This window comes from Rhinoraja longicauda, chromosome 17, assembly GCF_053455715.1.
Source record: "Rhinoraja longicauda isolate Sanriku21f chromosome 17, sRhiLon1.1, whole genome shotgun sequence".
In the NCBI taxonomy this organism is placed as follows: domain Eukaryota; kingdom Metazoa; phylum Chordata; class Chondrichthyes; order Rajiformes; family Arhynchobatidae; genus Rhinoraja; species Rhinoraja longicauda.
In genome coordinates this window covers 26,683,688-26,708,032 of record NC_135969.1, presented here as the reverse complement: position 1 = coordinate 26,708,032, position 24,345 = coordinate 26,683,688, and the positions used below count along the sequence as shown (strand labels likewise).

The 24,345-nt window shown below is 43.2% G+C and overlaps 1 protein-coding gene across 2 annotated transcripts in view; it reads right to left on the bottom strand.

The window, feature by feature from the left end:
- The window catches only part of sema3h (sema domain, immunoglobulin domain (Ig), short basic domain, secreted, (semaphorin) 3H), a 145,601-nt gene that overhangs the window by 58,641 nt on the left and 62,615 nt on the right, over positions 1–24,345 (bottom strand). For both annotated transcript variants that reach the window (XM_078414429.1, XM_078414428.1), the window contains 2 exons: positions 23,917–23,979; positions 21,793–21,912 (listed from right to left, as the gene is read on the bottom strand). In XM_078414429.1, coding sequence (XP_078270555.1) covers positions 21,793–21,912; positions 23,917–23,979 — 183 coding nt within the window. The remainder of the gene's footprint in view (positions 1–21,792; positions 21,913–23,916; positions 23,980–24,345) is intronic.

Here is a 24,345-nt window from a genome sequence, read left to right as displayed (position 1 = left end):
GTCCTAATCAAAACTTTCCCACAATCAAGGTCGCCCCTTTGAGTCTTCTTATGGTTACAGTGAGTCTCAGATGGATATTAGATTAACTTCAAACTCAAACTGTTGATGTAGAAACATTAGCAGCAGCATCCGATGATTAGTAATGACTACATTCAAATGGATTGGAAAGGCAGCTGTCGATGAGTGTGAAGAGCTCGACAAACACAGACAAAGATCAATGGGCCGAATGGCCAGTTCTAATCAAAACTCAGCGGCCTTATTTTCCCCTCAAAGAGATAATTGTACCAAACGGTAACAAAATTATAAAGGTTGCACTTTAATACCTAACTGATATCAGTATAGGTTTAAAACTTGCTGTTTCTGCATGTTTCTGTTTCTCTCCACCTGGGGATGCATTTTTCAAAGTGCTCCGTCATATTTTTAATTAACTTATTTTCAAGATGGTTCTTGTTCTCATTTAGGTCCAAGCGATGTAATAGAATTGGGGGTGGGCAGAGAAATATTCCAAACTGACCTCACCTTCCTTGCTAAAAGTGAATCTGGCACATTTGATTCTATTTCATTCTTTCAACACGGCCAATGGTTTTTCACATAGAAACATAAAACACAGAAAATAGGTGCAGGAGGAGGCTATTCGGCCCGTCGAGCCAGCACCGCCATTCATTGTGATCGTGGCTGATCATCCACAATTAGTAACCCGTGCCTGCCTTCTCTTCATATCCCTTGATTCTGTTAGCCCCTTGCGCTCTATCTAACTCTTTCAAATTCATTCAGTGAATTGGCCTCCACTGCCTTCTGTGGCAGAGAATTCGACAAATTCACAACTCTGGGCGAAAATGTTTGATCTCATCTCAGTTTTATATGGCCTCCCCTTTATTCTTAGACTGTGGCCCCTGGTTCTGGACTCACCCAACATTGGGAACATTTTTCCTGCATCTAGCTTGTTTAACAATTGTGGCTAGACACAACTAACTTTCCTCCCCCACCTCCCCCCCCCCCCCCCCCAATCTCCCAATTGCTACAATGTTTTAGGATCAGTACAAACTACCACAATGTTATTCACAGAACATTGCATGCAAGAGCAGCAAACTCTTCAGTCCTTTTAAGAAAATAACTGCAGATGCTGGTACAAATCGAAGGTATTTATTCACAAAATGCTGGAGTAACTCAGCAGGTCAACTTCAGTCCTTTTCACAGTTACTTTCACACACCCATTGTATGCAAGCATGCATACTGAAGATGCACACCCAGTGCTGAAAATATACATCACATGCTGCTCTTCCCAATAGCCAGCAGCTTGGCCTACGTGATTTCCCGGTTGCCAAACACTTTAACTCCCCTTCCCATTCCCATACTGACCTTTCTGTCCTGGGCCTCCTCCATTGTCAGAGTGAGGCTAAATGCAAATTGGAGGAACAGCATCTCATATTTTGCTTGGGCAGCTTACAACCCTGCAGTATGAATATTAATTTCTCTAACTTCAAGTAACCTTTGCATTCCCTCTCTCTCCGTCCTTTCCCCGCCCTAATCATCCTACTAGTTTCATTGTCGTCCTGCTTAGTTTCATCTTTTGTATCCACTCATTATCACCTTCTCCACAACCAACAATTGACCATTGTGGGCTCCACCTTTCCTTGATCATCGTTGCTGGCTTTGATTTGTCCTTTTGCATACCTTTCATTCATTTGTTCTTTATACCTTTTCATATCTCTTGTTTCCCTCTCCCTGACTCTTAATCAGAAGACGGGTCTTGGCCTGAAACGTCACTTATTCCCTTTCTCCTGAGATGCTGCTTGACCCACTGAGTTACTCCTTCCAACATTTTGTGTCTACCTTCGGTGTAAACCAACATCTGCAGTTCCTTCCTGCACAGTTTAACTTTCATAATGCTTAACTATAGTTGATTTGAACAAATTTATGTTTGCAATTTCTTTTCTTGATATCTTGAGATTTATGTTCAAGTGTCTGGTGAAATGTTTTCTTTTGTGCAGAGGTGAGCATAAAGTGTTGTTTCTCTTACTTCAATTTATTTAAGCAGGAAAGCAGATTATCTATTTACTAGTTTGCATGAGTCATGATGGTATTTTGTAAATGTAACCAGATGAATCCAGTTCTGCCTCTTAGTCTGAATTGCACGTGTCCATGAGGTTTGGATTTGCAGAAAAATACAGTACCAGCAATTATTGGCTATTTCCAGGACAAATTGCCAGTTTGCTGCCATTAATCAGCTTTTATTACCATGCAAGATGTCGGTGGTAAACTTAGGTCAGTTTTGCTGGTTGTTTGATATGCAGTTTAGTCTGAGTGTGGTGGTTGATTGCATGCTTTCCAAAACTGTTTTCAAGAATGTTGGTAAAACTCACAAGCTTGTGTGAAAAGAAATTCATAAAAAAACATTTCCCACTCAAATAAACTTGCTATGGCATGTCCTTGTTTATACTTTCAGGCAGCATAATATATACAGAGTCATATTGAAGATGTAAAATATCAATAATGCATGTTTTTTTACGGGGCAATGTTTTGTGGATTTATTCCATCAACACTGAGCAACACTGAAGGGCATGAAGTAGAAGGAATATATCTAGGTTCGACACACGTTCTAGAAGTCTCCCTCGTGAACAGCATCATTGATACAGCGAGTGCGACAACACATATCTGGAACATAGAACAGTGCAGCACAGGAAAAGGTCCTTCAGCTCACAAAGCCCATGCTGAACAGGATGCAAACTTATACTTGGGTGGCACAGTGGCGCAGCAGTAGATTTGCTACCTTACAGCGCCAGAGACCTGGGTTCGATCTTTCAGAGAGCTATGGACTTGAACGCCGAGATCACCCTACATATTAATGCTGTTGAAGGTCTTACCATTAACTGTGTACTTTCCCTTCACATTTGACCTCACTACCACTTCTCCGCCCATTTCCGTAGCTGATCTATCTGCTGTATACTTTTGACAGCCGTTCGTACGGCCCATAACACCACCAATTTTGGTGTAGTCTGCAAATGTATCCATCTACATTCACACCAAGTGCTGTATGCACAGCACAAACAACAGGTCATAGCACAGATCACTGCACAACTCCAATGGCCAGAATTATAAACTTCCACCACAACTCTTTTTTTTTTAAAGAGTAAGCCGGTTCTGCATCCAAATAACCAAATCTCTGTGAATCCCATGTATCTTAATCTGCTGGATCAGCCTGCCATAATGGACTTTATCAAATGCCTTAATTGTAAACAACATCCACTGCCCTACCCTCTGCGACCACCTTTGTCACCTCCTCAAATACTCAATCAAGTTTGTAAGACAGGACCTGCCATGGACAAAGTCATGCTAATTGTCCATTTTTCTTCCAAATGCAATCAGATTCTATCTCAAAGAATCTTCTCCAACAGTTTCCCTACAACAGATAAGTGGCTCTCTGGCCTATAATTTTGTGGAATATCTCAACTTCCCTTCTTAAACAAATGAACAACACTCTCCAGTCCAACTGGAACGTGCCTGTGGCTAGAAAGAATACAATGATCTCAGTCTAGGCTCCCGTAATTTCCTTTGGGGATTTATCCACCTTTGTGCTTTTCAAGTACCCCAACACCACTCCCTTCTTGAATTGCCCTAGCATATTAGTATTCACCACACTGATCTCACTGCCCTCCACGTCTTTCTCATTGATGAATACAGATGCAAAGTACTCATTTAGTACCTACATCCACTGACTCAGTGGCCCAAATGGCCTGTTTCCATGCTGTAGCTTTAAACTAAACAAGTTTCCCATATTTCTGCCCCTTCTGCTAAAGGCATGGGAGATGATATCATGAATACCAATAGAGAAAATGCTGGAAACTCATCGGGTCAAGCAGCATTTGTGGAGAAGGAAATATTTCAGGTTCATGAACCTTTGTCCTAACCTTTACCTGATGAATGGTTGTTGAACTGAAATGTTGACCCTGCGGCTCCCTCCACAGATGCTGTCTAACCAGTGAGGACTTCCAGCAATTTTGCTTTTTATTTCAGGTTTACAGCATCTGCTGTTTCTTATTAACTTTCCACATCCAATGAGCTTTCTGCCTCAAGACCTTGAAAATTCCTGAATACTCGTCGATGATTCCAAGTTCTCAGCATGTTTGGCAACATTGACATTGTGAATGTGTACATCAGGTTAAATTACATTAGATTGTGTTCTAAAATAGGCAAATAGTGGCAGCTCCAATTCATCCAGTTACATTTCCCTGGACTCATTCCTGGACTCACCATAATTCAGCAATGCCTTATGTCTAGGATTTCTTTAAAAGAAAGCACTGTTTGTTCGAAGAAACAGCATGTTTTTCATCCTACGAAAGTTTATTCTTCCATCATTCTCCAGCTTAAACATGGCAGAGAGGCTGCTGCTTTTCCAAGACTTCTTCAACCCTCAGCTCCTTTAGATTTCACTTTAGATATACAGCATGGAAACAGGCCCTTCGGCCCACCGTGTCCACGCTGACCAGTGATCACCCTGGGAACTAGCACTATCCAATGCATTAGGGACCATTTACAATTTTTACTAAAGACAATTAACCTACAAGCATGTACATGTTCGGAGTGTAGGAGGAAACCAGAGCACCCGGAGAAAACCTACATGGTCACAAGGAAATCGTGCAAACTCCGTACAGACAGCACCCGTAGTCAGGATCAAACCCGGGTCTCTGGCGCTGTAAGGCAGCAACACTATCGCTGCCCCACTGTGCCGCCTCCAACTCCTAACAGCAGCCCAATATGTCCTTGGTCCTCTTGTACCCACTGAACCTACAATATGTGGGTACTTCGGCTGTGGTCTTGGAGAGAATGGCTTGATAGATTATTTTACAAACAGTGGTTTGCCTCATTTGAATGCCTCATTAGCTGCTCCTTGGGAGACCCAGTGGCCTGATGAGTAGAGCTGCCGTCTCATCGCACTGGAGACCCAGGTTCAATCCTGACTTCATGTGCTGGTTGAGTGTATTTTGTAGCTTAACCCTTTGACTGTGTGGATTTTCTCCTTGAGCTCAAAGATGTACCGGTTGATATGTTGATTTGTCACTGTAAATTGCGCCGAGTGTGTAGGAGAGAGGTAACATTGGGTGGATATGGTGTTGATGAGAATATGGAGAGAATAAAACATTGCTTTAATGTAGGATCAGTGTGAAAAGTTCATTGATGGTCAGTGTGAATATGGTGAGTTGAGGGTCCTGTTTCCGTACGATCGACTTTAATCCAGGTATCACTGAATAGTAATCAAGCATTGCAGCCAGGGTCAATGCCCAAGGAGTAGCTCTCCTGCTGAGGCTCCTACTGATTGATCTCAACAGATTCGATGGATAGGCTACTCCAGCAGTGCATTTGCACCATCCCTGAATTTACGGGAGCAGGGCATCTCCCAGTGTGTCCTGTTGGCCTTTCCTCACTGACTTGCACAGCTCGATGTGTTTTTATGCCGACAGTTTCTTCGAAGTGAGAGCTGACAAATGTGCAATGGGACAATGGGTTCAAGGCTACAATGAAACCTATGGTCTCCTACCTGAACCATTTGTCATCAAGAAAGAAACCAGCAGGAAATGCAAGGAGAATTAGGTACAGAAAGAGAACTAAAAAGAGGAAAAGGAGAGCTCTTCGGGATAGCGGAATCACGGGATATGGGGAAAAGGCAGGAACGGGGTACTGATTGTGGATGATCCGCCATGATCACATTGAATGGCGGTGCTGGCTCGAAGGGCCAAATGGCCTACTCCTGCACCTATTGTCTATGTACCTACGTCTATGAATACAGAGAGGAAAAAAACAGGGATTAAAAACAGAAAGAAATTGAATTCTGAATGTTAGAAACCTTTAGGAACAATTTACCATCTGTTGGAATGAGACTTGTGAATCTCAATTGTTCCCTAAATGTGACCAGAGTATTTCAGTGGTAGTGCAGGAACCCAAATCTCAGAATGAAATTGGACTCAGTAGCTTTAACTGTTGATCCTCTCCTTCTGCAGGGAGTTGAGTTTGTTTGAACAGTAGAGATTCCTTGGAACTCCCAGAAAAGTTGATGGTGAGCTAATAGTGAAATACTGCAAATCATCCAGCAAACTGTGCTGATTTACCACTCATGAGATATCTCCCCTTCATCACAAATTGCTGAACAAATTATACAACAACAGAATGCACAGTAAATAATTTTTCTTTCAAGGAAAAGGCTTTTTAAAAAGGAAAGTCAATTTGTTTCACTTTCTTTCCAACATGGTGTCGTTTCCAATATGTTTTCATCTACAGAAAAGTAAATAAGGGACCGAAAATACACACTCTTCTATAAGAAAATAACTGCAGATGCTGGTACAAATCGAAGGTATTTATTCACAAAATGCTGGAGTAACTCAGCAGGTCAGGCAGCATCTCGGGAGAGAAGGAATGGGTGACGTTTCGGGTCGAAACCCTTCTTCACACTTCTTCACCCTTCTTCTCCCTGACTGACTAGTTCATTAGTAATAGGAGCAAAATTAGGCCAATCGGCCCATCGAGTCTACACTACCATTCAATCATGGCTGATCTATCTTTCCCTCACAGCCTCATTCTACTGCCTTCTCCCCATAAGCAATGACACCCTTATTAATCAAGAGCGTATTAATCTCCGTTTTAACCAGGAAATATGGAAATCTCAGAGGGAATTCCAGTGGACTTTCACTGCTCTTTATCTACCCCTTACCACTGGCTCCTCACCAACCTTTGAGAGCTCCTGCGAAGACCCTTTCTAGTTGACGTCAACATCAGAAGATATTGCGTTACTCAGGGAACTTTCAAGGAGCATAATCTTTTGCAAATGTGAATGGAAAACAGACGTAAAGATGACAAGTGAAGAAAACAGTCAGCAGTATTAAATGTTTCCATAGAATATACATACATGCATGCATGCTTTTGTTATATTGTTTTCAGAATTTAACGAGAAAATTAGTTGAATTTTGAAGCAGGGTGCTTTGCATTAAGAATCATATTGAAGTAATATTATAATCAAATAAATGTTCTACCCAATTGAACATACCAGATGTCGTGAATAATATGTAAACTATATTATTTCTTAAACTGTTATCTCAAACCTACATATAAACTTAAAATATCTTCAGAGTTCCAGAATCAGCCTTTCTCAATCTGTTTACCCAACCAGACGATGAACCAATGCCAAATATCCTCCCTGCAGCTTTATATGCACATTAGTTATTGTTGAGAATTTAATTAAAGCACTGGAGTTTTTGAATTGTCTTGGCTCGTTTGAAATACCTACGCTCTTAATTTATATTGAAAAGGAGAGAATGGATCCCATTAACACCTCATCTACCCTGAGGATGGATTGTGTTTTGGAATTCTTGAATATCCCTATCATCTGCCACATAATCGTTTCTTCAGCCTGAAGTGTTGTTCCAGTCAATAGATATACTGGTGCTCTGGCAATCCAGCTGTAATCTATCCAAACAAATGGGAGCAGACATGCTGTATCACTCATTAGGATCACTAATCACTCACTTTGGCTTAAAGGGGTATTTTCAGAATGTGGCCCTCAACACAAAAGCAACCGTACATGTTTGAATTCATTTTCAGTCTGTGTCACTCCTGGTGATTGTAAATGTCATTTCTAAAGCTTTGCCAATCCATTCTAATGGAAAGGAAATGTTTGTTGAATATTGGTGCTTTGAATTCCCTTGAATAAAAAGAATCCTAACCTTTTCCTTGGTGGTTTAGACTCTGCTTCAGTAAACTGATCAGAATATCAGGAATTCCAACTTTAAGTCACAATGAAGCTTCGGAGAAGGGTTGAACATTATAAAGAAATCTTAACACATTTGACCATCAAAGAAAAGCAGCAGCAAAGAAATTCCACAAACCATCAGCACAGGGTGGATGGTGCTGGTGGTTGAGCAATTCATTGATGAGTTAGTGAGGGGCACAGCATGTGGCTGGATCATATTGATCATAAGGTAACTCATCGTCTAAATTGTGCTGGGTACAGGGTGGCTGTTTGACCAAGCTGAGGTGGTGGCATGGTGACTCAGCAGTAGAGTTGTATTCTTGCCAGTGCCAGAGTGCCACATTGTTCGATCCTGACAATGTGTTCTCATATCATATATCATATCATATATATACAGCCGGAAACAGGCCTTTTCCGCCCTCCAAGTCCGTGCCGCCCAGTGATCCCCGTACATTAACACTATCCTACACCCACTAGGGACAATTTTTACATTTACCCAGCCAATTAACCTACATACCTGTACGTCTTTGGAGTGTGGGAGGAAACCGAAGATCTCGGAGTAAACCCACGCAGGTCACGGGGAGAACGTACAAACTCCTTACAGTGCAGCACCCGTAGTCAGGATCGAACCTGAGTCTCCGGCGCTGCATTCGCTGTAAAGCAGCAACTCTACCGCTGCGCTACCGTGCCGTGTTCTGTCTGTAGAGTTTGTGCATTCTCCCTGTGATTTTCTCCGGGTGCTCCAGTTTCCTCCCACACTAAAGACGTACAGGTTTGTAGGTTAATCGACTTCTGGAAACTGTAAATTGTCCCTAGTGTGTAGGATAGTGCTGGGGCACAGGTTGTTCGCTGGCTGGCGTGGACTCCGTGGGCAGAAAGGCCTATTTCCACACTGTATCTAAACTCTAAAGTATGGCACATTACATGGAACAAGTTTCCTGCCCCCTTGGCCACAATCTGCTTCTCATCTCACATTATAATATCTCTTCTTCCATTGAGATAATATGAAGCCGCATAGCCTTCGGACTTTACTCCATCTGAGAAAGGAGAATGAGCCACAAAAAAAAAGATCTCAATTGGAACCAACGCGGCCGATTCCAGGTGTAAACAACTGGAAAGGATTGACTCAGTGTTGCAATTTAAAGGAAGGTTACTTATCTGTTTATTCATTCTTTGTTCGTGAATCTGAGCTTTGGGGCAAGGCATTTATAACCCAGTTCTAACTATCCTTGAACTGAGCTGGTGAATTTCAGGGGGCATTTAAGTGTCAGCCATGCAACAGTTTTATCCCTGTTCTGATTAAATGAACACACAACATTGGGTAACCTATCAGGCTATGCAAAGGACCTCGATCAAGTCTAATCCGATTATCCCTTGCACATCTGAAAGCATTTAACAAATTGCAACTGTGCAAATTAACATTTGCATTTATTTTGTTCCTTTAACGTAGTAAATTATGCTAGAGCACATCGTAGAATCATTATGGGACGTTAAACTATGTAACGAGATACCTGAAATTAAAACAATATGCCAGCCTGGAGTGAAAAACAGAATTAATGTTTCAGATCGAGTTTTGAAGTTCTGATGAAAGGGCATCTCGTAAAAAATTAACCATTTTGATATCCACAGATGCTGCCTGACCTGCTGGATGCCCCAGCAACTTCTGTTTTGAGTCGACATAGATTCCTGTCAGATGCTATTTTACAATGCTTTATTGATGCAAGATAATGAAAAGTAGCATTTGTAATGAAATGGTAAACTATTGTCTACCTATTCTCTTTACGCCTCTTAGGCTCAGGCATGGGTTAGAACAGTGAATCACTTTCATTAGCCCACTGCTGATCCCCTACTCATTCCAATCAGCCCAACTACTTGTTGGGACATTTTGGATCGATCGCCATTTCTCTCCTCGCATCTTGGGAGCTGGGTCACTGCTTGGGATAACAGGACCTTTCCTCAGCTTTCCATCCTCACGTCACCTCATGGTAACACTTTCACCTCAGAATCTGAAAACTGTAGCTGGACTATCTGCCCACAATCCCAGGCTGGGACTGTAAGGTTGTGAAAGGTGTCGGCCTTCAAATTGGCAATGGTGGCTGTAGTGAATCGATAGACCCAGAACTGTCCAAGAGTTTGGAACCTCAGCACCATGCCCAGACCCCTCTTCATTTTTCCCATTGTGACTCATGAGGAACTGCTTTCAATGCAATTGGGCTGCATGGTGGTGCAGCGGTAGAATTGCTGCCTTACAGCACCAGAAACCCAGGTTCGATCCTGACTACAGGTGCTGCCTGTATGGAGTTTGTCCATTCTCCCCACACCTGCGTGAGTTTTCTCTGGGTGTTCCAGTTTTCTCACACACTCCAAAGATATACAGGTTTGCAGGCTCATTGGTTTGGTAAAATTGTAAATTGTCCCGTGTGTGTGTAGGATAGTGCTAGTGTGTGGGGATCGCTGGTCGGTACGGACTTGGTGGGCCGAAGGATCTGTTTCTGCGCTGTATCTCTAAACTAAACTGATAAACTAAACGGATGGTCTCCAGAAATGACCAGCAGCTGAAATGCCTCCCGAACACAAATGCAGCCTCTCACTCACGATAGAGCCGACATGTTGACATGTTAAGCCTTTGCTTCAGGGTGTAATGAATTCTAGAACTTACCAGCAGTTGACACATTGTCAGCTGGGATGGACGCTACTGGTGGTTTTGAGTTTTGGCTATCCATACATGACAGGGTCAGCAAGAGCTAATTCACAAGTCGTATAACCTGGCCCCCAATCACTTGCAGTTGATGGAGTGGGGGAGGAGCAATGCTTATAGGATTGCTGCACCCTGTGGTTGTCAGCTCGGAAAGACGTAATTAATTTATCAAAAACTTTCCCACGGTCTTTGTCCATGTTAAGACAAAGAATCAGTACAATCTGAGCCATGAACTACAACGGAGTGGCTTCATCTTTATTGGCATCTGGGATCCTTATAAGTCCAATCATGCTGCACACTATCATGCACAGGCACCTTTTGTGTCTGTATTATCGGTGGATACATTATTTAGTCTGAAAGCCTGCACCAACAGTCATTTCCATCATTGCTGATTGATTAACTCACCATGCTTGTATACCCCAATACCCTTGTCAAACAAAGATTTGGTTGTCCAGTTTGCCCCACCCACAGCAACTTTGTGGGGATGCCTTCTTCTCAGGGTCCTGCAGGGTCAAGGATAATTTACTTCCACTCTGGTTTCATGCGTTCTGAGGTGGCTAATAATGCCAATAGAGCATAGAATATGGTAGAGGAACAGGTCCTTCACACATGATGATTGTGCCGACCGTGATGCCAAATTAAACTAATCCATTCTGCCTGCATGTGATCCAACATGCCTGAATGTCAGAGATAGTGAGCTCCTTCTGGCATGTATGTGAAGGGCTTCCGTACGCTCCCGATGCATAATCACAAAGTTCTTAATATCAGGAATTTTCCTCCTCGACCTTGAGAGGCTAATGGGTTGGAGATCCCCAGGAGTTAGTGAAGATGTATTTTTTCAAGGAAGCTTTCAGATATAGTCATAGAATCATAGACTCATACAGCGTGGAAGCAGGCCCTTCGGCCCAACTTGCCCACAATGACCAACATGTCCCATCTACACAAGTCCAACCTGCCTGCGTTTGGTCCATGTCCTTCTAAACCTACCCTATCCTTGAATCTTTTCCTGGAAATCTGTTCCCATAGCAGAGCTCAGAAAATAAAACATTTGGAGAATTTATTGCCAGGGGCAGGCAAATGACACGACCTGCCCAATGTTGTCAACTAAGTGGAAGTCAGACATGGGACGTTGGCCAGAGAGAGGACGCCAATGTTGGTTCATTTGCACTTCCAGTGAATTGAGGCTTTTTGTAAAGAGAGCATTGGCAGTGCCCTCCTGGTGTGGGAACGTGGAAGTGGTAATGAGGTGGATGAAAGAATCCCACATGCACTTCCAACAAAGCTGAACACATGCAACATATTATCAGCTTGACATCTGGTCATCCTGACTCACAGCCAGCAGTTACCAGAAATGCTATATGACCATCTGAAAACCAGAAGGTTGAATTAAGTGAGTGTCAGCCATCTTATCCAGGGCCATTCAATATACACAGTATCAGATTAAAGACTTCCTTCTAATGAGGAATTAGCCTCCTGGAGTTTTAATTTAAATCTTTTTTTGGTAATTTTCTCTCCTCCACCCCAAAACCAAATTAAGCTACAAACCTGTATGTCTTTGGAGTGTGGGAACAAACCGGAAAACCCAGAGAAAATCCACGCAGTTCACGGGGAGAAGGTATAAACTCCGTACAGACAGCACCTGTAGTCAGGATCAAACCCGGGTCTCTGGCACATTAAGGCAGCAACTCTATTGCTGATCCACCATGTTGCCCCATATACATGACTCTGGATAAAATATACGGGTGGGAGATAAGGTTCTTCCTTCGCAGTGACACCACACAGATTATAGATTGAAGGCGCTGTCTGAGTCAATGATCCTAGAAACTGTTTATTACTCATGCCTCTTGTGCTCATCGCCTTCCTGGGAGGTGGTGTTAGCAGCTTGGAGACTAATCCATCATTCGATAAGCACTGATACCAGATTACATTCATGGCACCTCTGGAAGGAAGGCTGCTCCTTATTTGAATGCCACTTGACAAATATCAATGATCACAACCATGATTACCGAAATTAACCCCTTGCAGACTTCAGCGGCAAGTTTAGGAGCAACGCAGGATGCCAGGGTGACGAATAGCAGAGACAGATAACAAATTATGGTTAAGTAGTGGTCAGTGCATAGGTTAATGAACAGGGTGATAGTTGAGCATGGGTTGAGATAATGCAAACAACAGATTGGAGACTTAAATGGACTGCAAGTAAAAGAACTAAAGCAGATCACTTCAGTGATGTCAATCCACTATTTAACTGTGAACACGCAATCTGGTTTTTGCTGCCCCTTCCTTGCATTTTATACAAATCCAGAATTCTTACTAGGTGTAGAAAACAGAGCAGTCCTTGAATCAGAAGTGTCTCTTAAATAAAGCACGAGATTCTAAATAATGTCATCTGTGGTATTGCATTCTCTGAGAATGTTATTGTATTTTTGACCTATAGTGTCACTGCACTCTGATAAACTTAATTTTTACTCTGACAATTTTACTGACATAATTGATGTAACCTAACGAAACTTGAATTTTACTCTGACATAGAGTATGACTGTAATCTGATACAATAATCATGTCCTGAGAATTTATGGTGCCTTAATATACAGTGCTACTGATCCCTGGTACAGTGTATAACATGCTGCATTATATACTGTTGCAATGACTTATATGGTGCCCTGACATACAGTATTATGACACCCTTCATTTCACTACGTGCTAAGTTACTATTATATGGAGGCTGTTATTTTCTGCACTTTTCCCTCAAATCTTTTGGCAACTATTTTTAAAGTATTGCTTGATGACGTCAATTCTGAACACTCTTTTATTAGGAGCACATTATCTGAATTAGTAGAAGTGGATTCAATGTAGCTTTTGCCAAAGATAGCTCTGTGCCTTTCCTTATCCCACCTCACAACCCCTTTACACATACACATTTACCGTGGAAACACCCATAAGACAGATGAGCTACACTGGCAAAGATCTGGACATTTTTATGAACGTATCATGAAAAACTACTCTGAATATTACTTCAATACCATTCAAACCAATTAGTTGTGCTTTCCCATGTGTGAATTAATCAAGAAGATTTAATATCGGGAGGGCTAAACCCTGCTTTTCCCTCCTTGCAAATGCCAGAACTTATGTTGCTGGTAAAATTCATCCATCTGTAAGATAGAATCATCAATATCAGAGTTTCCACCCATAGATCTCTCTACCCTGACTGGAAACAAGAATCTTCCCAATGCCATTATAGAACTAATTGAACATAAAGGGGCTTTTGGGACAGTGTGAGAGGGAAAGATAAAGCAAGCAAGAGAAAGAGAGTGTGTGTAAGAGAGAATGAGGGAGAAAGAGGGAGAAAGAGAGAGAGTGTTTGTGTGAGAGTGATGGCGAGAGTGCGAATGTGAGAGGGTGAGAGAGAAACTGAGCAAGAGAGAGTGCTGAGGGAAAGTGAGAGAGAGGCAAAAAGGAGTGAGGCTGCATGAGAGGAAAAGTGAAAGAGAGAGGGACAGAGAGAGAGAATGTGAGCAGAGAAACCCAAAATAAATCTTTGCAGACCTCCCAGATTGTCACTGGACAGTAAAAACTCCAGTGACCGCCTCCCACAATAAACAGCATAAATCTCTGGGATGCTCACCATCAGGAAGGTCTTAGACGAGCTTGTAGATTAGGACGGTTCAATGATCTAACAGAACCATGGTGATGATGTAATGGTTTTCAAAAGGACTCGGAAGATAGATGTTTTTATAGCCCGAGCTTTAGCAGCTGCAGCTTTTATCTTTCCACCCCCACCTCCCCTCCAAACAGAGACACTAGTAAATCCAAATGCTTGCAGATACTTAAAGGACAATCTTCCAAATGTTTACAACTTCTAATTGAGAATCTCTGCAACAAACAAAACTTAACACTGACTCACAAAGGATATTTGCAGGTGGACAAAATCTTCAGAGTGCTAGAGAGCGCAGAGAGATATAAAGAGCAAATACTAAAACTCAGGACTTCTGCGTCTTAATAGTGCTGTTTAAGTAGCAAAGATATTCAAGAAGTTAAAAATAAGATGACCATGAAGAATCTAATAGACTAAAAACCAATCAACTCCTGAGTCTGAGTAATAAAAGAGGTAGTCTTAGAAATAGTGAATGCATTGGTTTTCATTTTCCAAAATGTCATAGATTATGGGATAGTTGTTGCTGATGGCAGGGTAGAAAATGTCATCCTGTTGCTTAAAAAGGGAAAAACAAAAGTGGGAACCACAGACTGATGAGCCTAACATCAGTGGTTGGGAAAATGCTTGTCTCTTATCAAGGATATGATAACATAGCACTTTGAAAATATTAAAGGGATTTGACAAAGTCAACATGGATTTATTTAAGGGAAGTCATGTTTGATAAACCTTTGTTTGTGGATGTGATTGGCAGATAAAGGAGAACCCGTGCCATAGAGTCATACAGCATGGAAACAGGGTCTTTGGCCCAATTTGCCCACACTGACCAACATGCCCCAGCTACACTAATCCCACCTGCCTGCTTTTGGCCCATATCCCTCCAAACCTATTCTATCTGTGTATCTGCCTAAATGTTTCTTAAATGTTGTGATAGTAATAATAATAATAATATTCATTTATTGTCATTGCAACGAGTACAACGAAATTTAAAAATAGCCAATCCTGACGGTGCGTACAAACATATATGCAATAAATGCAAAAACAAATAAATACATAAATACAATTAAATACAATTATATTAAGTACAAGATTTTTTAACGGTGTTGCCTAGTGCAAAGGTAGTGTTCAGTTCTCGTATGGCCCTGGGGTAAAAACTGTTCTTAAGTCTGTTTGTTCGGGATTTGATCGACCTGAAACGTCGACCAGAGGGCAGATGAACAAACAGACGGTGGCCGGGGTGGGATGGATCTTTTATTATTTTGCCTGCTCTACTGAGGCAGCGTAGGCTGAACAGGTGCTCCAGGGAGGGCAGTGAGCAGCCGATGATCTTCTGGGCCGTCGTGATGACCCTCTGAAGGGCCTTCCTGTCCTTTTCTGAGCAGCTGGCATACCATGTGGTTATACAGTATGCCAGCACACTCTCGATGGAGCAGCGATAGAAGGACAACATGAGCTTCTCCTGCAGGTTGGTTTTCCTGAGGATCCTCAGGAAGTGGAGTCTCTGCTGTGCCTTCTTTACTGTGGTGATGGTGTTGGTAGACCAGGTAAGATCCTCTGCGATGTGCGTACCCAGGAACCTGAAAGCTGGTACCCTTTCCACACAGACCCCATTGATGTAGAGTGGGTCGTAATCTACACTGGTTTTTCTAAAGTCAATTATAAGTTCCTTTGTTTTGGAGGAGTTCAGGACCAGATTGTTCACTGAACACCATGCTGCCAGCCTTTGGATTTCATCCCTATAGGCTGTCTCATCTCCTTCTGAGATGAGTCCAACCACAGTCGTGTCATCCGCGGACTTGATGATGGTGTTGGTGGGATGGGTGGGGGCGCAGTCGTGAGTGTAGAGGGAGTAAAGGATGGGGCTCAACACACAGCCCTGTGGTGAGCCGGTGCTCAGTGTAATGGTGGAGGAGAGGTGAGGGCCTATTTTGACGGTCTGGGGGCGGTTGGTCAGGAAGTCCTTGATCCATTGGCAGATGGTTTGGGAAAATCCAAGGTCGGAAAGTTTGGTGACCAGTCTGCTCGGGATGACCGTGTTAAAGGCAGAGCTGAAGTCGAGGAAGAGCATCCTCACATAGCTCCCCTGGTGTTCAAGGTGGGTCAGTGCAGTGTGAAGAGCAGTGTCGATGGCATCCCCTGTAGACCTATTTGCTCTGTAGGCAAACTGGTGTGGGTCGAAGGTGGGTGGGAGGCTGGCTTTGATGTGCTGCAGGACCAGTCTCTCGAAGCACTTTGTGATGACCGGTGTGAGTGCTACCTGCTTAAACACTGCGATAGTACCTGCAGTGGATATATGTACAGTAGATATATTTGTATTTTCAGTCTGCCTTTCATGCAAAATCAAAGTTCATTGGATTGGGGCTCTATACTGGTGTGGACCGAAATTTAGTTGACAGGCAAGAAATATGGATTAGGAGTAAATGGTTCAAATTCAGGATGCAGACAGTGACCAGTGGGTACTCCAGGAATCTACTCACAACATGTATTGATGATTGGGATGAGGGAACTCTGCATAATATTTCCAAATTTGCTGACAACACAAAACCAGGTGAGATTCTGAGCTGTGATGAAGATGTAAAGAGGCTTGGTTTAGTTTATTGTCACAGGTACTGAAGTAGCACTGAAAAGCTTTTGTTGCGTGCTATCCAGTCAGCAGAAAGACAATACATGATTACAATTGAGCCATTTACCGTGTATAGATACATGATAAGGGAAAATGTTTAGTTTGACAAATTGAATCATACAGTACGTGCAGAATAACACTAATAACTGTAGTTATTCATATTGCTCAAAAAGCAGAAAAGCAGGATATTACTTCATTGGTACTTGATTGTGAAATGGTCTTGGATGATGGGATTTGAGTGACCTCATACATTGATCACTGAAAGCAAGTAAGCAGTGCAGCAAGCAGTTAAGGTGGCGAATAAACTGTTGGCTTTAATTGCAAGAGGTCTTGAGTACAGGAGCAAGCATGTTTGCGGCAATTACACAAGGCCTCGGTGAGATCAAACTTAAAGTACTGTGAACCTTTTTAGGTTTCCTTATCTAAAAAATTGGATAAATTTCCAGAGGGAGTGCAACAAAGAATCACCAGACTGATTCCTATAATGGCTAAACTGTTTTATGTTGGCAGATTTATTCGCTTGGGCCTGTATTCACTCGAGTTTAGAAGAATAAGAGGTTATCATTGAATTATACCAAATTCTGATGATGTTAGGCAGGCTGGATAGACAATAGACAATAGGTGCAGGAGGAGGCCATTCAGCCCTTCGAGCCAGCACCGCCATTCAATGCGATCATGGCTGATCACTCTCAATCAGTACCCCGTTCCTGCATTCTCCCCATACCCCCTCACTCCGCTATCCTTAAGAGCTCTATCCAGCTCTCTCTTGAAAGCATCCAACGAACTGGCCTCCACTGCCTTCTGAGGCAGAGAATTCCACACCTTCACCACTCTCTGACTGAAAAAGTTCTTCCTCATCTCCGTTCTAAATGGCCTACCCCTTATTCTTAAACTGTGGCCCCTTGTTCTGGACTCCCCCAACATTGGGAACATGTTTCCTGCCTCTAATGTGTCCAATCCCCTAATTATCTTATATGTTTCAATAAGATCCCCCCTCATCCTTCTAAATTCCAGTGTAGAGGGAGGGTGATTTCCCTGGCTGAGGGTATAGAGCCCTGGGTTACAGTCACAGGGCAGGATGGCAGAATTGAGATTATGTGAAATGTCTTCATGCAGAGGGTGGTGAACCTGTAGAATTCTCTACCAGGAAGACCATGGTGGCCATTGCTGTATATAGTTAAGAAGATGATGGGTACATTTCAACTTCAAATTCAACGGGCAGAGAGCAGAAAATTGTGAATAAGATAGATCAGCTGTGATTGTATTAAAAGGCAAGGCAGACTCGAAGGGCTCAATGGCCTCCCCTGCTCCTATTTTTTGTTTCTACATTAATTTCTAATGTTTGTACAGATGTAGGGAGGGGAAAAGGGATGGGGAGAAGGGTGTCAGGTAATGTGAGGCATGCTCCCAACCCTCCAATGACTGGTTAGGCAGGAGATTGTTCAGCTTTCCACTTATTGTTCAGCTTTCCACCTTTTGTTGCAACAATTGTGCGATTAATTTCTCTATCTAACACAATCGTGTCTTTCCTTTCCTGCACAGGAACAGCAGTAGCCCATTCGGCCCCAACATGGCTCCTCTCCCAATAGAACTGATATGTTACCAACTCCATTTGTCTGTCTTTGCCTCCATACCCATGACAATAAAAATCTTCCCACTTCAATATTTCAACTGACCACCACCCCAAGTATCTCTTTATGTTTAGGAACCAGTATTCCCAACTTCATGTACGGAAACAAGGTTTATGGTTTTATTCCAGAGTCGCCCAGGATGAATTGTAAAATTCAGATCTGCGACGTGGGTAATCTTTTCTTAGCTTTACACAGAAGGTTCATCCAAACCATACAATGCATTTCTTTCTCTCTCTTGCTTTGAGGGTTTTCAGAACATCATTAAGAACTTATTCCGTCTGGAATGCCCTGAAGGGTGGAGAGGCAATGACAGGAGGGCCTGACCTTGAGGGTGGTGCAGGGGGCCAGGGAGGCGGGTGGGGATAATAAATTCAAGCTGAATGTTTCCTTTTAGTCATTGACTGGTCTACAGGGTGTGGCTGCTTGTCACACAGATTCTCCTTCTGCTAATGAGTAATTTTCAGAGTGTATGTTGATTACAAATAACCATTGCCAGCCACAGCATTCAGTTCATGATAAGAAGAAGCAAATGGCCCCCATGCCATTCAATCAATCACAACCTGAAAATAAATCAACATTTGAACCCATGAGTTAGGTTGCCGGGTGAGGCGGAATAGGATGCAGCTTGCAGCGGCACAGAGCCACCGAGTAGTAGTGGTGCAGTTACAGTTTAGTTTATTGTCATACGGTCATAAGTGATAGGAGCAGAATTAAGCAATTCAGTTAATCAAGTCTACTCCGCCATTCAATCATGGCTGACCTATCTCTCCCTCCTAACCCCTTTCTCTCCTGCCTTCTCCCCATAACCCCTGACACCCTTAGTAACAAGAATCTACCTATCTCTGCCTTTAAAATATCCATAGACTTGGCCTCCACAGCCTCCTGTGGCAAAGAATTCCATAGATTCAACACCCTCTGACTTAAGTAATTCCTCTTCATCTCCTTCCTTAAGGAACATTCTTTAATTCTGAGGCCATGACCTCTAGTCCTAGACTCTCCCACTAGTGGAAACATCCTCCCCACGTCCACTCTATCCAAGCCTTTCCTTATGTTTCAATGAGACCCCCCCCTCATTCTGCCAAACTCCAGTGAGTACAGTGCTGTCAAACGCTCATCATATGTTAACTCACTCATTCCTGGGATCATTTTTGTAAACCATCCTTTATAATGGACTCTTAAAATCTTACCAACCATTGGTATATTATTGTCACATGTACCGAGGTGCAGTAAAAATCTTTGGTTGTGTGCTATTCAGTCTGCGGAAAGCCAATATGTGATGACAATTGAGCCATTTACAGTGTAGAGATACATAATAAGGGAATAACGTTTAGTGCAAGGTAAAGCCAGCAAAGTTCGATCAAGGATAGTCCGAGGATCACCAATGAGTAGTTCAGGACAGCTCTCTGGTTGTGGTAAGATGATTCAGTTGCCTGAGGACACCAACTACTTCGCTTGGCCAGGCCAACCCTGCAACGCCACCAGGGGCCTTCAGTGGGGGCCTGGCTGCGTTCTGCAGCTGCGGCTCACCGGCAGTCTCTCTGTCTTTTTTTTTTTTTTTTGTCTTTGTTATCGTTTAAATGTATGTTTTGATTTATTTTTAACTCTGTATATGTGGGGGGTGGTGGGGGGGTTGGGGAAACCTTTTTTTCTAATCTCCTCCTCAACGGAGATGCGACCTTTACCGTGTTGTATCTCCGTTCGCGCTACGGCCTAACACCGTGGAATCGGCGGCCTCCAGCTGGGATCGACCTTGAAGAGTCCGATCGCAGGGCCTGGACTTACCATCTCGGAGGCTTCGGCCGTGGGCCCTGCAGACCGCAACATCGGGAGTTCGCAGGTCCCTGGCTGGCGACCGGCTTTCGGGAGCTCCAGCCGTAGCAGCTTCGACCGCCCCGAAGCGCGAGGTTTGATTGACCCGCTCGCAGGCCCCTCATTGCCCTGCGTGGCCTGGCCGCGGCACTTTTCATCGCCCAGTGGGGGCTCAGGACTTTCATCGGCCTGTTCGGCTCGGCCCTGGGACTTTCCATCGCCCGGTGGGGGCTTCAAAAGTCGGGAGCCTCGATCGCCTCGTGGCACCATTGGAGAAGAATGAGGAGGAGATAAGACTTTTCTTTGCCTTCCATCACAGTGAGGGTGTGCCTGGAGCAATCACTGTGATGGCTGTTTGTGTTAAAAATTGTAATTGTGTGTCTTGTGTTCTTTATTGTCTACTGCCGGACCCTGACGTGAGAGGACGCTGGCGCTATTTGTTCGTCGCTTCTCCGTCAGGACAGTTCATTTGTTTGTTTTTATGTCTTGACTGTTTTTGTAAAGCGTCTTTGAGCATTTGGAAAAGCGCTATATAAAATAAATGTTTATTATATTATTATTATTATTATTATGACAAAGTTAAGAACTACCTTTATCATGTATCTGTACACTGTGGATGGCTCGACTGTAATCATGTATAGTCTTTTCGCTGACTGGTTAGCATGCAACAAAAGCTTTTCATTGTACCGCAGTACACTTGACAATAAACTAATGACTAATGACTATAACAGCTTTCAGTCTTGAATCATGAAAAATGGCACCAAAATATGGCGACTCTTGTAAACTGTCTAATTTTATATACTGTACTATTCCTATACACATAACTGTGATGGTGCTTATCTATGGCAATATTTTTACTGAACTGTATGCAAAAAAGGAACTTCACTGTTCCTTAGTACATGTGGCAATAAAGTACCATTGAACCCATGAGTCAGGAGCAGGACCGGGTGCTCAGACCTTCAACCCCCTCCATCATTTGATAAGATCACCACTGATCTAATTCAACTTCATATTCCCAGCCATTCCAATAACCAGTCACTAATCAAGAATCTAGGTGTCTTAAAAACACACAAAGATTCTTCTTCCACTGTCCTTGGTAGAAGAGAGTTAAAAAAAAATCCTCATCTCTGTCTTGAATGGGCATCTCAGTCTGAGGGAGGGTCTCGACCCGAAACGTCACCCATTCCTTCTCTCCCGAGATGCTGCCTGACCCGTTGAGTTACTCCAACATTTTGTGTCTACCTTCAATTTAAACCAGCATCTGCAGTTCTTTTTTTCCTACTCTCCTTTTTAAACAGTGACTCCTAGTTCTAGGTTCTCCCACAAGAGGAGACATCCTCTCTACATCCACCCTGTCAAGATCTCTGAGAATCTTACATATTTCAATTAAATCCTCTCTCACTCTTCGGATGTCCAGTTGCTGCAAGCAAGTTGGTGAACAGAGAAGAGAATGGAGATACAAAGGGCTGCAGATGCTGTAATTGATACCAAGTGGACCTTCTTTTGAAAGGGATACATTCCTTTGACCTATTCCAGGTCAGAAATAGTCTGAACCCAGGTCTATTAGGTGGAATTGGGCAGTGTGACTTTCCACCTGTGACTGAGACACACGGTCAATGAATGAGATGCACCTCTTGTACTCACTCTGTTGAATATGGACGTGTCGATGTAAGCACAGCGTGGGTGGAAAGCTCCCGTACCACAAACATACAGATGAGTTTGGTTGTAGAAGTGGAGAATCCTCAGGAAGTTAGCACAGTCCATCTGCAAAGAAATCATTATCCTTCAGTTAATTTTTTTTGTTGGAATACAGCATGGAAACATGTCCTTCAGCCTATTGAGTCCACACTGACCATTGATCGCCCGTTTACACTAGTTCTATGTATCCTACTTTCGGATCTACTCCCTGCACGGTAGGGGCAATTTTAGAGGCCAATTTACCTACAAATCCGCATGTCTCTGTGACGTGATGGGGGGGGGGGGGGGGGAGAGAGAGAGTGGGGTAACTGGAGCACCAGGAGGAAACCCACATGGTCACAGGGAGAACGTGCAAACTCCACACGGATAGCAGCTGAGATCAGGATCGAACCCGGATTAGTGGGGGAGGACCTCTACCGACTGTGCCACTGTTCCGTCCCTTTCTCTCGTCTTCCACTGCAGGTTGTCATTGGCTATAAAATGAAAGGTGCTGTACAGATCTGAAGAAGGGTCTCGACCCGAAACGTCACCCATTCCTTCTCTCCCGAGATGCTGCCTGACCTGCTGAGTTACTCCAGCATTTTGTGAATAAACAGATCCAAGTCTTTCCCTTACCATAACAAAGTAGGTTTTGTTTAATTTTGTTGTAACCGCAGAAGATTACTGTTACACCCTTATGACCTCTTGGTCTCCTACATCAGCCTTCATTAAAAAGACACAGAGTGACTCAGTGGTGCTGAAATTCCTACTACTTCTAACTGCTATTTTAAAGACAAGATGTTTCCCCAGGAGGTTCACCAATGCTCTGGTTTCATAAACTCATGGAGACAGTTTAGTTTAGTTTAGTTTACAGATACAGCGTGAAAACAGGCCCTTTGGTCCACCGAGTCCACGCCGCCTAGCGATCCCTGTATACTAGTGCTATCCTACACACTACGGACAATTTACAATTTTCATTGAAGCTAATTAACCTACAAGCTTGGACATCTTCAGAGTGAGGGAGGAAACCGGAGCACCCGGGGAAAACCTACATGGTCACAGGAACAAACTCTCTACAGACAACACCCACAGTCAAGGTAGAACCCGGGTCTTTTGCCCTGTAAGGTAGCAACTCCACCGCTGCGCCACCGTGCCACCCCTAGTTGCAGAATGGAGGCAGGAGAGATAGTCATTGCTTAATCTGGCAAACGTTATTCAATGGTGGGAAACAGAATTCACAAATTAATTCAGGAGAGAATTGTCTCTCTTCTCAAAATGAAAGTGGTTGTAGGTTAGCAGAGCTGTGTTACTTTCCCACTTACTTAAGATCATTATTGGGAATATTCTTTACTTTAATTTAGAGATACAGGCCCTTCAGTCCGCCGAGTCCATGCTGTCCATCGATCACCCATTCACACTAGTTCTATGTTATCCCATTTTCGCATCCACGCCCAAACACACATGGGGCAATTCACAGAGGCCAATAAACTTACAAACCCGCACGTCTTTGGGATGTGGGAGGAAACCGGAGCATCCAGAGGAAACCCACACGGTAACAAGCAGAACGTGCAAACTCCACACAGACAGCACCTGAGGACTCGACCCGGGTCTCTGGCACCGTAAGGCAGCAACTCTACCAGCTGCACAACTGTGCCACCCAAGCACACTCTGAGCACAAGCTGTATGAGGGCCGGAACAATTTAAACTTGAAGTATGAAACTCTTGTAGTTTAACAATTCCCAAGGCCACAGGCAGTCGGCTGACCGGGAAACTGGAGTCAGTGGTGGAGATGGAGCATTCACCTGAACTGGCAGCAGACTGAAAGGATCCAAATCTACACTGAACTCTGTCTCACCAAATAAAACCCAGGTCTATCATCTGCAGCCCCATGAGCCTGAAAAAGAATGATGTGCCACTCCTCAGTCTCTCAACCTCATATTCAACCACAAAATTCTCCTTCAAGACCTAATTTTACTGTATATTTATTCTGATAGGTTTTATCTTATCTATTGTCATTAAGTTTACATTTATGTAACTATACATTAAGTTTACATTTCCATTTGTGTACCACTCTGATTTTTCAATACTTACATCAGGATCTTTCCCAGCCATTTTGCACTCGTTTATTCGCTCAGGAGTAGCAGGCCAGTGTAACTTGGGAGGGAAATACAAGATACATTAATAGAATGAAAGGCAGGTTTGGTATTGCATTCATGACGTCAGCATCATACAGCACAGAAACAGGCCCAATATGCCCAAATGACCTTAAAGATTCAAGTGTTCATCCAGAAACTTTGTTAATGCTGTAAGAAACCAGCATGCTGTAAGAAACCATGCTCCCACGCCACCAACTCAAGTAGTGCATTCATACTCTAATTGCCTCTTCCTAGCCTTCAGTTCATGGCATCTGGTTTTAAACATCTGTGGCATGGGGATAAAGTTTTTTTTTCCTCACTCTTTACCAACCTAGGTCCTGATAATAATCAGATCTAGCTGGCTCTAATAAGAGTATCTGCACTC